The following is a 15888-nucleotide window of genomic DNA, read 5'->3' on the forward strand; positions in this document are numbered from 1 at the left end:
ACTGGAAATGTTTTACTATTTAAAGATAGCTGTCTGTGCCACTTCACACTAGTGTTAAAAGAAGCGGAAAAATATGTTTCCCAGTTACAATCCCAGAAGAGAATACTAGCGTTCTCCTTGCTCATCGGAGTCACAGGGTATGCAGGAAAAGTAGCAGCCAGGATGATTTAGGGAGGAGAATATCTTACATTCAGAATAGACAACATAAACCCCAATGAAATGAAAAAAACAAAGTCCAGAACAGAGCTGTTAGTGTCTTGGCAGCTTTTCAGGTTGGTTACTGGGAACTATAGTGATCGCATCCTGAGTTACCAATTCATGTTATGCAGATAGTTTAAATGGTCTAAAGCAAGGATTTCCAAAGTGAAGCTTTAGAGCCCATGCACACTGCAAATTATTTGTGTCCCACAGAGGGATTTTTTAGTACTTTTGTACAGTGAGTACGAAGTACTGCACTGCAGATGAATTTCATTATGTATCTCTAACTTCATGGGGTTTTTTCATTAATAAAATACCAGGAACTATTCAGCTGTCTTAGGGCACTTAGACTATTTTAACAGAGCTGGTTGGGAAGTGCTGTACTGGCTTCATCTGCTGTGTTCATTCAATCAGATTTTTTGCTGTCTTAACTGTAGTAGATTGAAGCATGTACTGAATAAAGTGCACAGAGAGGAAATATTTATAGGATGCTGCCTGGTTGAAAAGCAAACTGTTCTAAATAGCATATTTCTAGTAAAACCAGGTAAAGAGTCTTCCCCTTTTTGCTTTTCTCTACTGAAGAAAAAAGGGACTGCAGAAGTATATTCAGGTTTGACATGCCGGAGCAGATATTCTTGAGTATATTGCTAGAATCCTTCCAACTCCCATCATCCACTCAGTTAAATTTCTGACGAGAGCAGCAGTGGGAGAGTTCTCTTTGTTGCGTATGGTACAGCAATGACATTGACGCTGCCCTCTGCACAGCATCTTCCACTGACCACCGGTGCCTGTTCTCCCTCACTCTGCCCTTGCTGTAAGAAGGAATTCTGGTATTATTTTTATTATCTTGGCTCAGCGTAGGGGAGTCATCTCTGTGCAGTCCCCTGAGGTCCCTCCCTGAGCTTCTAATGGGTTTGAGCTCCTATCTGACAGAGTCAGAATCTCACTGCAAATTGGGAAGAGAATTGCTAGTGAGCATGTGTTTATTTTTGGTTTAATGTTTTCACGTTGTCATTACACTGTGATTCTTTTTAAAGTCAATTTACTTTTGATATGAGAAAACTAGGGGTTTTTTTCAGTCTCAACTGACTAATTATTTGGCTGTGGAATGCAGAGGCTGACAACAGCCTGGCCCGGTTGTGGTGAGTGGATGTGCTGCTGTCGCTGAAACCCGCTGCAAATCACAGAGCGGCACGACACTTTGGTATGGCTGCAACTTTGACATCACCCGGCCTTTACTCTGATGAAATGACTGTTGTGCGTTCTCATAAATGTCTTGAGTGCCAGGCAGCACATTTAGAACAGCTCACAACTCCTGTACCAGTTCAGATGTGGTCACGGGTTTTCTTACCAATTGCATCTTGAATTTCCCTAAGCAAAGTGAACTCAAATTAGTGATATTTATTGATTATTTTTTTTTCCACTGGGTGTCTTCTCCTTTGTGTTTGCTCTGCTGAAAGTGTGGAGTAAGTAGCATTAGATGTGAGTAGCCCACATATTCTTCCAGAAGGGAGGCTCATTGCACAGTTGAAAGTGGCCAGTGCTTTCCCATTGCCCCAGTGATACGAGCACATTCCCACACCGACGCTCCCAGGACAGAAGAGTTTCTGGGACTTGAGCCTTGGTTACCCTGCCCAGCCCAGCCAGCCCTTCTCCACAATGCTGGACCTACCTAGACCAGAGCCAGGAGCTGTTGAGCTTTTGTTCTGTGCTCAACTCTGCTCAGAAAAATACAAAAGGCTGTACTGTTGACAGTGTCCCATTTCCTTAGTTGATTTTGTGTCATGAATCACTAGAGTTTTTTGTTTTCATCTTAAGGATGTGAAATATTTTTAATAGATTTTAGGAGTGGTCCTTAATCATCTCTGTCTCATCCTCACTGATGCTCAGTGTGTCAGCAAACAAAACAGACAAAACCAAAACGAAATCTAAAAAGATATGAACAAACATCTGCAGAGTTCTTACCTCCTGAATCATAAACATCATTCTACTATATTCCTTCCTTAGTATTCTCTGTGTATTTGTCATCCCTTGCTGTGCTACATCTAATTTACAATCTAATCCCTACCAGAAAAAGAACTTGCAAGTTTTATTTGCCCAAGTACTATACACACAGAGTTTAAATGTTGAAATAATGGTGAAAAAGTTGAGTGGGCAAAGATAGAAGTCTCACCCTGCAACAAGTTCCAACTAGCAATTCAGCCCTCCTTCTCCATTCTGCCCTTAATCACGAGTTAATTGTGTGACGATTCTAAAATGAATGAAGCAAAAACCTACTTAGATCAAGGAGGGAGCTTACAAACTCACTGTAATTTGCAACTGAGTTGAAATGTGTTAATAAGTACAACCCTAGTGTATTAATTAATTTGCATTATCACTTAGCCTCGTGTTTCTATAAAGATTTTGTTCCCCTGGATTTTAATTTTGAATGTTTCCTAAATAAAACAGTCATCGCCATAGATAATTTAGTTTGGAACATCAGCTCAATGAAGCTGATGAATAAATGCATCTTGAATTTCCCTAAGCAAAGTGAATTCCAATTAGTTTTCCCACTTTGTGTTTGCTCTGCTGGAAGTGTGGAGTAAGTAGCATTCGGTGTGAGTAGCCCACATATGCTTCCAGGAGGGATGTTCATTGCCCTGGCTTCACGTGAATCGCTGGTGTATAGTGCCAGACAGTGGCTTGATTTTCAGAGGTAATGTTGCTAATACAACAAAGTAGGCAACAGCCCTCATAGTTTAGATGGGTAAAGTAAAATGGCAATTAGAAACCATACCTTGGTTGATTGTTGCTTTTTAACTGACAGGAATTGTGCTCTCTCTTGATGTAACTCTTTCCACATTTTGATTGCCTGTGTTTCTAATTCCAATCACTTGTTCCTGGTCTGTCACTAAGCAATTTTTGAAATGTCATAGCGCATCTCTGATTCTGTAGCATTACAGCTTTGTGTTAGAACCTCAATTAATTCTGAAAATCAAATTCCTGTCCTTTTTGTCAACCTGCAGCTATTGTAAAAAGTGCCGTTCTCTCTTTCCAGACCATGAAAACTCATCACAGTTTCTTGCACAGCTGTGTGACTATAAAATGCTTTTTTGGGGGGCAGAATTATACCCAAGAGACTTAGATTTCCAGTGTTTCTTGCCCTTTCATTTGTGGTGATACCATGAAAATATTAACCACATTTCAAGCCTTATAATATGACTTACCTGCATGTGCAGACAGCCTGAAACCACATCTGTAGCTTGGGAGACTGAGATTAAAAAGGCAATTCAGAGCTCCTTGGATCTCCCTCCCGTTTCAAGCCTCTGTTAAGGATTTTCCCAGAGTTCTGTGTATGTGCCATGAAATGTGTTGTGTCACGCTTTTTAAATGTTGTTTTCTGGTTTCATATCCTACTAGAAAATACTGTAGTAGTTTTTTACTCTCTGAGTTTGCTTTCCTGGAGAAATACTGAGGTTACGTGACATTCCTAAAAAGCGATCTTACTACCTAAGACATAAAAATGTATTTAGGGCATGCAAAGAACTTCATCCGTGTCCTGTAGCAACTGAAGACAGGAGGGGGAATAAAGTGGAATTATTCTCTCAGCCTCCTTTAATTCTGAGAAACAGAGAGGAGATACATTGGGGACAAAAATGATATAGCATGTATGGAGCTGGGAGGTTTAATTTGTAGATTGTTGACCTACAAGCACCTATGGGTACTTTAGCCACTCACAACGTGATTAAAAATTGAACAGGACTCTCTGTTCGTACAGATATTACTGAAGGGTGCACATTAAGTAAGAAAGCATTACACAAGTACTGCATCTTTTTAATCAGGCAGAGAGGCTCTGAAAATATAAAAATATATATCTCCTTCCTCCATTGAAGGACTATGGCATTCTTCCATAAGAAATAATAGAATATATACCGCTGCAAGATTACCTATTTCTTTCATTCCTTTGATACCCCTTTCTTTCATTCCTCTCCACTGTTCATAAGTAACTCGAATGTGGGAATGAAGGAGTAAATAGCTGGAGTCTTCGCTAACCCCGTGGCAGTCGTGTGTGTCCACACGTCTTTCCAGGCATTCCAGAAACAGGGATTTGTTTTCATTTCCCTCACCCACACGGAATACTTGCTGCCAACTAAAACCATTTCAGCATGATGCAGCAGAGTGCTTTTAACAATTTTACTTTGAACTGAAAGAGTAATTCCATTTGTGATTACTCCAACACTGCTGAACTCAGCAGAAATTTCAAAGCCTATCAATTAAAGTGCTTTGCAATCAGGGCCATTGGTGAGTACATCCCTTCTCCTTATGCAGTAAAATTCAGGCTGCCTGCATTACCTTGGTGTTCTGGTTACTTTAATTTCCTCTTTCAAAAGGGAATACTATTTCAAGTATAGAAGAAAACTCCACAACCATAGTGAGCGGAATTCTTTGAGAATTATAGAGTATTAGAAAAGTTAAAATCCATCAGTGTTACGCTGGAGCTAGGGATGTTAATATCAGCAGGTTGTGCTGCCTGTGATGTTGTTTTATGCTCTCCATGTAGCCTGAGAATATTTGAAGGAACATCAAGTCCCCAGGTGTTCTCATTCATCATCACCTTCCGTAGGAGCCTACTCAGGAGTCAGCGGAAAGACTTAGTTCTGCAGGGCAGAACACACCCCCTTCGGAATTGCTCCTTCCTCAGCTCTGCGTGTAGCAGAGTGTAGGTGTCCCAGGCGTGTGGATCATCCATTTTACCAGTTTCCCTGCGAGAAGCGGCTGCAGCTGGAGCAGACGGGGCAAACCAAGGGCCAGCAGGTTTCCCTGGTCCGGTGCAAAGCGTGTCTGCTCTGCTGCGGGAGCGCAGCGCCCTGCACCGGGCCCTGCACCCTCTGCTGAACCCGCACGTTTGCTGCATTGCAGGAATGGGAAAGAATTCTTCTAGATCCCCCAGGAACGGGGAGGATGGGCTAAGTGAACGTGCTTTGCTGCTCCTGGTGCTTGAATACAGTAGGCAAAAAACCACACATACTGTTTCCTAAGCAGCGTCGTTATTGTCACCTAGAACTATTGTTTTTTTCTGCATTAGCTTTCCCCATAAAATAAGAAACAGGCTGCAGTAGGTGTCTGTACCATGTGAAGAACTCCCAGATCTAGCTGTTTTTTCTAAACAAGTAATATGTTAATGTGCTAAGTCTATTTTATTTTCTTCAAAGCTTCTTGTCAGTATATCTGTAATATCGGTAATCCTGCCATTCTGTGCAACAGAACAATTTTTCAAGTAATTAACGTTAGACTGACAAGTGTGTTGAGAAGTACTCCTAGGCTAGAACAAGACATTTATTCCAGCCTGCTTTCATGAGCCTCTTTCATTTGTTCAGAATGTGTGATGGGTTTTTATTGCCATTTTTTACCAACCTCCTTGTATTCTTAATTTTGTTGCAGTGTTTCAGCAGAAGGCCACTCGAGTGCCCGGCGATGACAACAGGACCTATTGTGATGCCAGGAAGCCCGGTACAGAATTTAATTGAGCTCTTTAACTGCCTTGTTGCTTTTCAGTAGAACTAGAGATTTGCTGTGACTGGATTTGGACTGATTTAGCATCTATTTTCCCACACAGGATTTATATCCTTAATGGTATTGCAGCATTAAGCCATCAGATTAAAGAAAGAAAAATAAAAGTTACAGTGTGTGGGCAAGATTTGTAGAATCAGAGTTACTTTAGTCTCTTCTGTCTCCTTTCTCCATTGTGATTAAAACCTGAGTACCCCAAGATCCATGTAAAATGAATTACTGGTGGCAGTCCAGTTGTTGGTTGAGCTGTAGCGCATCAAAATGTTGCTACCATAAATTCCATTAATGGCACCCTAAAATAATTAAGAAGGTTATGTACAAAATGAATGAACACTGAGTTAAGATTTTTCCTCCCTCTTCTGTTAACAAGTAGGATTAAGGCACATAGAGCAGCACATAATCACCTATTTATTTCTGCAGCGGGGAGCCGCAGTCTCCAGTGCTACTGACATTACTTTTCATGAATGCTTAACCACTTTAGGAAAAGAATACAGGACCTTCTAGATGTTATTATGTTGGCGTATTGGTAGCATACCTCTGCAAAAATTATATATGTGTCTATAAACAGAGTAGTTTTTAAGGGTCTGAGGAAAGACACCCCACCCCCTTTTGCTGATATGAAAAATGCAGTTTTACCTAAACTGGTCTGATCTTCCAGATAATCTCACCAGATGCCAGGCTTTAGGGACATTACTCTGTCACAATACAAACAATTAGCTGAGATGCAAGAGAGTAGAGATTCATGGCTAATATGTGCTAATGTTGTGTACGATCAAAAGGAGGGAGTGAGCTAAGCCACAGTAGCTGCTTTTTCACCTCCTTAGTGTGTTTCCCTTTGCACAGCCCCTTCCTCACTTCAAATAAAGACACTGGTGCATAACAAAGCAGATAAATCTGACCTAATTCATCATTATGGTTTAAACTTTTCCCCTGTGCAGGGAAACAGGCGCTTTATGGCACCTTTGCAACAGCTTCATACGGGGCTTGGAGAGCCCCGTTTAGCGGCTGCGCTTGTGTTCTGTCAGCAATTTCAGCATCGGTATCCTGGAGAAACATGATGCTTCACCTCCCTGGACCGAGCTGGGAGTCTGTGATACACCTCTCCCCGTCATTTCCCATCGGTTGTGCAGCTGCATCATAATCTTTAGGAGGAGCATGTTGTGATGTTTTATTGTCACTGCAATGTATTCAATAATGTGGGGGAAGGAAATAGTGTGACATTTCAAAATGCTTTTTGACCAGATTTCAGTCCCAGCTTTTGAAAAATGTCACATGTGAAGTTGGAGAAGGAAAAAAAATCAAAGCAGCACTGTGGATATTTTTTGTGTTCATGTAGAAACAAATTCCTTTTAAAAGTCCATACTATAGTACTGTAGCTTTAGTGCTAGAAGGAAATTCTTGTATGAAGTGAAACCAGTGGAGAATCCATGGATCAGGGCAATAGGAATTAATGAAATGTTTAAGATGCTACCCTGCTGAAAAAGAGTTATGGTAGAATCCTCATTCATTTATTGCATTCCTCTCATTAAAAGAAGAAAAAAAATAATAAAATATAAAATATATAATAATATTTTCTACCTTTATCTTTCTAGGTTCTGTAGCAGCACACAGAGGCCACGCTGACACAGTAACTGATAGCACTGCGAAACACAGCATCCCCGCGCAACAGGAGCTCATCCGCTTGCAGGAACAGGTGAAAAAGGGGGCGGTTTCTGTGGATGAAGCTCTTGACAGATTCAAACAGTGGCAGCATGAAAAACAGAGACTACAGTCCGCTCAACAGGTAGGAGTCTGAAATGTATGTTTCTTGATAAGAAATTCCAAAAACAAACGCTTATATTTTGGCTTCTACATGTGAGGTCAAAAATAAGAGTCACGATTTATGTGCCCATCAGCTCCCAAGGAACTTGCTGCTTATGGTTCAGAATCTTCTAGATACCTGTTTCCACTGTTGGTTGATTACTTGAGAGGCTTCCTGAATTTATTTTGCCTGACTTGAGGTGCTGTTGCATTTGGTTAAAACCCGGAGTTAAATACTTCAGTCTTCTGAGACTCGTGTTTTAAACTGCTAGGTGATGCTTGGATCTTTGCATCTTTTATGAAACCACAGACCAATGCGCTACTGAACAGCGTCAGCTAACAGAAACTTCTCAAGTTTGCGTTGTTAATATATAATGTCTTACCTCGGGCTTTATGCCTGTCTGAAAATGCTGAATCTACTTAGTGAAGTTCACAATTGTCAGCAGTGCCCTTCAGCTCTTTTATATTCAATATACAGAGCAAACTGAGGTGCACAAAAACAGGATTTACAAAAACCCACGCATTGAGTCACTGAAAGAACTGCATCAAAGCTAGAAGCTACGGAGAAAGGCATGGGGGGGAGGTTTGTTAATTACCTTTAACAAGACAGCTGGAGGAAGAGGTTATGCCCTCATTTTATATGACGTCCTGCATTAACAAAAATATTTTCTTGTTGTCCTTTCAGTGCATTTAGTAGACAGAGGCAAAGCAAAGCTGGGCTGCTGTTCTACAGAGTAGGAGAGCTATCAGATGCTGCCAACAGGGAGAGATTAAATGCTCTCTGTGTTTGCATTTACCAAAGAAATAGCATGAGCTTTGTCATCACAGTGGAACACTGAGCAGCACAAGTGCAGGGGCTTCCAAGAGCTTGGGAGCCCGCTTCCCGGGGTGGGCACCGGTATGAACATGATGAATTTACCGTATGCTATCACTGCACTTGTCCGGTTCTCACTGGGAATTTTGAGGAAATATCACCTGTCCAAAGCAAAAAAATAACCCCCCAAGGCTCCAGAACCAATGTAACTTCCTGATCGGGAAAAACTCCACGAGGCGCTTAGGTATAAATTCTGAAATTAGCATCTACTTGTAGCACATCATGGATGTTTTTCAGTTTTTTTAGAATTATTTTCCTGCAGAAAGAAGCTCGATGTTCAGAATGCTGAAGAATCCAGCTTTTTATAGTTAGTCATTGTTTCTACCGTAAGCTTCCATTACTGATTTCTGCTGCTGATTTTATGCTTGTTATTCACTTAAAGGAAAAAGTGCAGCACCTTCGAGACAGCACTGCTGGAAACAGACTGGAAAAGGAAAACATGAGTGGTAAGTAAGTTGCACTTTTCTCTGCCTTTTGGAACACTGAAACCCTGAACTGTAAGTGAACTGCAAAGGTCCGATCCAAAGCATACGCAGACTTTTGGATCAGGCATTGAGTCTGTAATGAGCATTCTGTGTCAGCTGTTTTAGTGCAGTCAGGCCTTCGGCAGGGTCAGGATTTCATCCCAAAGATGAGCTCACTGAGATTTAATGGGGCAGAAAATTGATGAAGTCTTTGTGGCTCAGCTTTTCTAGAGCGCATTTCCTACTGCTTCATCGCAATGAGGGTAGATGATTTCTTTAGAACAATTTACTTGATGACTTCAATATTTTATGAATAAGCTATCAATTTGCACTTGCAAATTCTTGATGAACTTTCCACTGCTACAACAGTTTAGTAGTGCAAGTCATTAAAAAAAGCTGCACCATTGGTCATTTAAGATGGTTTTTTTCCCTTTGTGATGGAATGTCATCTGCAACAGTATAAATCACCTGCATTTCCTGCAAATTGTTTTCCTCTTGTTGTTATGAAAAGATTGTATTAGAGAGTATTGGCTTTAGGCCTGTAATTTCTGTAAACTTCAGTACATACACGTTCTTGGAAGGGAAATCTCGTATTTCTTTTTTGCATTGGACTTCGTGTATTTGTGTATTACTATTTAAAATTATCACCTAAATACGATATTTCATCACTGCAAGAGAAAAAAATAATCCACAGTACTGTATTCATTATTCTGTTGGAGGGTGTTGTATTTACGTCAACTTGTGAGTTACTCTCATTAAGAATGACCATGAGCCAGCACTGGGCCCTTGTGGCCAGGAAGCCAATGGTACCTGGGGTGGGTTAGAAGGGGACGGTCAGTACGTCAGAGAGGTTCTCCTGCCCCTCTACTCTGCCCTGGGGAGACCACACCTGGAATATTGTGTCCAGTTCTGGGCCCCTCAGTTCCAGCAGGACAGGGAACTGCTGGAGAGAGTCCAGCGCAGGGCAACAAAGATGCTGAAGGGAGTGGAGCATCATCTGTGTGAGGAAAGGCTGAGGGAGATGGGGCTCTGGAGCTTGGAGGAGACTGAGGGGTGACGTCATAAATGGTTATAAATATGTAAAGGGTGAGTGTCAGGATGATGGAGCCAGGCTCTTCTTGGTGACAACCAATGATAGGACAAGGGGTAATGGGTTCAAACTGGAGCACAGGAGGTTCCACTTAAATATGAGAGGAAACTTCTCAGTGAGGGTGGCAGAGCCTGGCCCAGGCTGCCCAGGGGGGTTGTGGAGTCTCCTTCTCTGCAGACATTCCAACCCGCCTGGACACCTTCCTGTGTAACCTCATCTGGGTGTTCCTGCTCCATGGGGGGATTGCACTGGATGAGCTTTTGAGGTCCCTTCCAATCCCTGACATTCTGTGATTCTGTGAAACTCTTGCTCGCCCAAGTTGCGGAGTTGCAGTCCAGACTATTTCTATTTCAGCTTTAACACCCTCTGTGGGTGGTAGGGGTGCAGCATCCTGAGCACATGACCAGGCTCAGTCCATCATTGAAACATTGAAACATACCAGCACAAAGATAGTATCAACACCAAAATTGTAAATTTTGTGAAACAGGAAGGCTTGTATTAGCCAGTTACTCAGGTAATGATCCCTATGTTCCCTTCTGCTACTACCCTCTCTGCCCTCTGTTGCACTTATATCCTGTGATGCACAGAAATCAGTGGGGAGAATCATTCTGGAGGCCCCTGTCTTGTCCAGCAGTGCACTTTATTACTAAAGATTTACATTCTCAAAAATAAGAACTTCTAAAAGACAGAACTCCCTCTACAGCTGGAGGCATATGGATGGCAAGAATAAAGAAGGGTGTTGGAACACTAGGACCTAAGTCTGACATATTATAATAATATATAAAAATATACATTATTATATGCATAATAATAATATGTAATGATATATATTTTATAATAATATAATATGTAATTAATGAATTGCCTGAAACAAAAATTACAATCATTTTCTTTTCTCTTTCGTAGTTCCTAAGGAAATAAGACGAGAGAGCATTCATTTTAGAGACTTCTTGTTCCACATGCCATTTAATAAAGCGGTACGTATGAAGTTAGCAGTTCTCAGATTTGTTTAATTAATTCTAGTTTTCACGTCTCTATGTGGACTCTCCAGCTCTACCTTTAAAAACATGGGCCTCCCTCTCCAGATTCCATGTTTGAAATCAGGATTTGGATTGTCTTTTTCATAGACAGTTTCTGAAGACTTGATTGAGGATTCAAAGAGATCACATCAGAAGCCTGTTAGAAAAGGAATTTGATTTTATTTTAATGAGAAAATACAATATCTGCTATAAATTAATATAGGACATCATTTTTAGTTTCTTGATAAGTGTGATCTTGCTTCCACTGTAATGAAAGTTATTAATGGGAGTGGCACTCAGCATCAAATGTTCTAATGGAAGACTGAACTATCTTGAAGTTCATGTCTCATTTTGCAACATTTAATATAGAACTGAATAACACCCTCAGAAAAAGCAACTGCAAAGCAAAAAGTTCTGTCACTCTTGGAGTGAAATATCTGCAAAAGCCTATTTTAAGAACAGCTAAATAAGGATTAAGCATGTAGAATGTTCATTTGCAGAAAGTACAGGCATAATTATTTATCTTGTAATTATCTACATACTACACATAGGGTCTTGCCCATAGACATTGATAATATCTTTTGTCCAAGAAGGGAAGATGTTAGCCAACACAATGACTGAAAAAGGCACAAGGCACCAGCATCCAAATGTAGTTAAACCTCACCTTACTCTGTGGTAACTGCTTCCTTGCCTATACCCTTAAGCATCAGATAAGGCTTAAGAGTATTGGGTTTGTGCTCATCCACTAACAGATTGAATGGCAGCAGCTTAGACAAAATTTCTGTAAGAATGACTAGACAAGTTTCCTTTGAAGTCTAAAAGACAATACAGCTTTCACACAGATTCCCTGTCCATACTTTCTAGCACATAAGAATTTTTAAAAACCCTATATGATGCCTGTCTACATCTTTGGACATTTGAATTACCTATGTGAATCTCATTTAGCTGTCTCTCAAAATGAGATTTCAAAATCTGCCTTCTATTGCAGTTACATTATGGCACCTTATGTGCCACATCCCACAGATTTAGTCATGCAGCATCTAAAAATAAATGCAAGATTGCAGAAACTACGTAAGATGATTGGAATTGCTTGTAGTTAGTTATCCCCTCAGAGCTAATTTCTCTAGAGCCTTGAACCTGGTCTTTAGGGATAGAGCTAGCATAGCGTAAGATTCCTCATCAAATCCAGGAATGACTGATGTTCTGTCTGCTCTCTTAGCATAGCAGCAAGAACTGAGTAGCAGGTGTCACCGCTTCTTTGCTAGGTAATGACCAAGATAGAGGCCGCAGAAGACAAACCAGAACTCAGATGGACTTCAGAAGACCAATAATGCATTAAGGAAATGTTAAGCTTGACTTCTTGGGGTGTTTTTTAGTTATTATTATTTCAATGCAAGCAACTCACAGAATAGTTTTCAATGAATGTCAGTCTTGAGAAACATCAGATGCTTAGTAGTCCTCCAGTGACAAACATATCCATGGGCAAATGAATAATTCAGTGTCTGCATCTGCTCCAGTCTTGGGATCCTTGGCAGGCCTGGCAGGGCAGCGGGCCTGCTGTGGAAAGGTCAGAAGCTTTTTCCACAGGGAGCTCAACTGAAGCCATTTAGTTCTGAGCTGTTAAAATCAGTAGGTACTTACCCTGGAAGTGGCCTTCATAGCCAAGGAGGACAACTTTACTGTGTGTTGCTATAGGGTGTTTAATACTGACCCACTCCTGTAAGGCGCTGTATACAACCAGGTCATCCACTGTGGTAAAGGCATCCTCCACAGAATTTCTTCTTCCAGATTTGTAGATGCCTATGACAGTAAAGCAGGTCTGGTTTAATTAAGTTTGCTAAAGCAGCTGCCAAACACCAAATCTCTTCCTCAGCTTCATCCAAAAAACACTCCAAAGAGCACTATGCACCTTTTGCAAACTGGCAGGTTATTGATTAGGTTTGCTACCCTAAATGTCTGGCTTTATTCCCCAACCTACCTTGTTTTTAGTCCAAGTTGCTAGCAGATTGCTTATTCATCAGCTGATGTCACTCCAACGTGCAGGTAGTGTCTAAGTAGAGTTCCCTGAAAACTGAAACAGTAGCACTTAATTTTGCGCAAGTTCCATTGTCTCTGACAGATCAATAGGAAGATGAACAGAGACAGACCCTAATTTTGACATTTGAATCCATGGGAACTCAACCCAGTTAGCAAAGCTGAAATAACTCAGGATCCTGAAGCACAGAGAAGGTTTTGTATGTGTGGGGAGTATGGAAGTCATAGAGAAGACTTTCTTTTCTTTGTGACTTCAACCACATACATTTCACAGGACTTCTAGTCTTTAAAATACTATTTGTTGGTGCCCATTGAACTTGTGAAGCTACATCTTTAGCCTGGCTTATTTCCAGTTTCTTAACTATTTTGTAGCTTCACACTATGCTCAAATTTAAAAGCAAGAAAATAACAAAAGATCAGTATCCTGCCTATTTGTCACTAAATCTTCCTGAGGCAAGCCCACGGATGCACTGTTGACTGCGGAGGTCACCAAGACAACTGGATATCCTTGTACCTCAGCCCCTCCTAACTGCCACCAATACAGACCAGCCATGCTGTTAGATTTGTACAAGATCCGACTCATGTCACTCTCCCACACACCACCTGCCTTTTTTATGGACATCTCTTGCTCCACTGCTCCCAGGGACATGTGTAGTATGTGAAGTAAAACACAAAAAATGACTCATCCTAGGTATGTATTTTGTGAATTATTCAGCTTTGAAATCCATTCTGCACCGGTCTGATTTATCACTGATATACATGACTATTTATTAATTGCATCTGTTTCTTTTCAGTCTCCAACTAGGAACCCAGCAGACAAGGAACAGATGCCTAATTAGCTGAGGTAAGAGCATGTAGATGAACACACGCACAGACATTATTTGTCATGGAAACTAACGCCTGTGGAAGTACTTTCCATCAGAGTACGTTTGTGTAACAGTAGAATGAAGTGCATCTCAGAGGTTTGATATCATAAACATAATCGTCTTACGTTACGGTTTGCAAAAAGAACTTACCTTTGTCAGGCGTCCACCTGTTCTGCTTGGGCAGATTGGGAAGCAGTTACACACTGACCTGGCTTGTGGATGCAGCTGAAGAGTGTCCCCTTTAGTTTTTGCAACTAATTCAGCTTATGCAACTAAAAGCTGTATTAAGAGTGTAGTCTGACATACTGATCACATGTGCAGTATCAAACATATAGAATACCAAAATAGAGTTGAAAAGTATAGATGCAAGGATGTGTTCAGAAATGCTGATTAACCAAGAGACCAACAGCCATTTAAGTGCTGCAAAGCTTATGGGTGATGAGACTGTCCCCACAAACAGCAGACTTGGCTGAGGGTTGTGTTAGTGATTGGGAGTTTCTTGGGTTTGGGGCAACTAATGAGATCTTTAGCAGTTGGGGCTTTTAATTACTCTTTGCTACCTGTGTGCATCCACATGTATCTCACAGCAGTTTGAAATCTGTATGTCTGCTTTTCAATGAAACTTGATCATGAGGCTTCCTGCTAGGAGACAAAAGTAAATAAATCTGTTTTACAGCATTCAAGGGGGTTATTTGGGGTTTGATGGTTGGTTTTTTGTGGGTTTTTTTTAATCAGTTCTGTTTTTAACATCTGTGCTGAGATACAGCTTACCAGGAACTGAACTTGGATCACCAGTTGAGGTTTTAGACCTCATGACTTATCTTGCATTCATTGTGAGAATAGGGTACAGTGAAATAATCACCTGGAAAGTTTCTTATTTTGCTAATCCCTCTGAAAATGAAGAAGTCATGCGACTTTTCTTATGCATGGAAGGATCATTGCTGTTAAAAGTTTGAGGCCAAGAACAAGGATTTCTGTTAATGCATGTGCATATCTTCTCCTTGAGATCTTCAACAAATTTCCGATCCTACGCTTTTCTTAGGCACTGAATTTCTTCCGTCCATTGATCTGTGCAAGAACACTGTGCTGAACAGCTCCAAAAGTCAAGAGTTAAATTTTCTTCTTCAGTTTCTTTTCCTTCAGATAAGTTTAGGACCTTAAAGTTTAAAATTTAAAGTTTGCCATGTTTTAGATAGGAGTAGTATTTGTAATTTTAAAAGGGATTAAACAATATTTGTTCACATTGACAAAACGATAGAATTCATTCCTCAAGACAAATGTAATTGTAAAGGCTTTGTTAGCTAAGCTACTTTGACTCAATTTGCATCTCCCCCTTTTCCAAGCTGGGGGGATGACACACTGTATACTGATGTAACGCTATTTTTGTGGTGCTGAAGATGGAGAATCTTCAGCAAAGTCTTTTCAACCACCCGTCTCCTGTGTAAAGGAGAACTGTCTCATTTCTGGAGCCAGCTGCGCTCCTGCTCACTGCAGCGTGGTGCCCACACCACAAAATGACAGCTACCTGCTCTGCTCCTGCTCATCCTCCAAGGCCCTTGCTCAGTGTCCCCCCCTCCAAAGTTCTCCTAACACTCAATGGGTCAGTCTTACAGCATGACCTGAAAAATCACCGCTCCTTCAAGAGGCAGCTCAGCTCACTCCTACACGGGCTTTCCTCCCAGAGCTGTTCCCTTCACTGCAGCTGAAGTCACCTACACTAAATGGGTAAAAAAGCTTTGAATGTTCAAAGCTCTGAAGCTAGAGAAAAGTTATTACAAAAAACTTGGTAATGGCAGAGGTGCTTATAAATTGCAGATTGCGAAAGTGAGATGATTCATTCAAAGAGGGAGGGAGAATGATCCTGGGATCAGAATAGGTGATCTCTGTCACTTTTACGAAAATGTTACGCAGGAGAGAAGGTGAGTGAGATGTGGGAGAACTTGCAAAATACAGTTTATCGAGTGTGTTCAATCAATTCTGTTTGTGAATTATC

At 41.0% G+C, this 15888-nt stretch overlaps 2 protein-coding genes across 10 annotated transcripts in view; one reads left to right on the plus strand and one right to left on the minus strand.

Annotated features, from left to right (window-relative positions):
• Positions 1–15888, plus strand: part of BANK1 (B cell scaffold protein with ankyrin repeats 1) — a 128361-nt gene that overhangs the window by 111414 nt on the left and 1059 nt on the right. For all 5 annotated transcript variants that reach the window (XM_082052092.1, XM_082052091.1, XM_082052095.1 and 2 more), the window contains 5 exons: positions 5620–5688; positions 7341–7531; positions 8805–8868; positions 10883–10953; positions 13824–13873. In XM_082052092.1, coding sequence (XP_081908218.1) covers positions 5620–5688; positions 7341–7531; positions 8805–8868; positions 10883–10953; positions 13824–13868 — 440 coding nt within the window. In that variant the 3' untranslated portion in view covers positions 13869–13873. The remainder of the gene's footprint in view (positions 1–5619; positions 5689–7340; positions 7532–8804; positions 8869–10882; positions 10954–13823; positions 13874–15888) is intronic.
• The window catches only part of SLC39A8 (solute carrier family 39 member 8), a 66029-nt gene continuing 60738 nt past the window's right edge, over positions 10598–15888 (minus strand). Inside the window, exons 9-13 of one of the 5 annotated variants that reach the window (XR_014184006.1) lie at positions 14456–14534; positions 12974–13066; positions 12707–12795; positions 12401–12612; positions 10598–11152 (exon numbers count right to left, since the gene is read on the minus strand). The gene's annotated coding sequence lies outside the window, so the exon portion shown is untranslated. Of the gene's footprint in view, positions 11153–12400; positions 12613–12636; positions 12796–12973; positions 13067–14455; positions 14535–15888 lie in introns of all 5 variants that reach the window. The other 4 variants (XR_014184002.1, XR_014184003.1, XR_014184004.1 and 1 more) reach the window with 4 other exon arrangements.

This window comes from Streptopelia decaocto, assembly GCF_964273445.1.
Source record: "Streptopelia decaocto genome assembly, chromosome: 4".
Lineage (NCBI taxonomy): Eukaryota > Metazoa > Chordata > Aves > Columbiformes > Columbidae > Streptopelia > Streptopelia decaocto.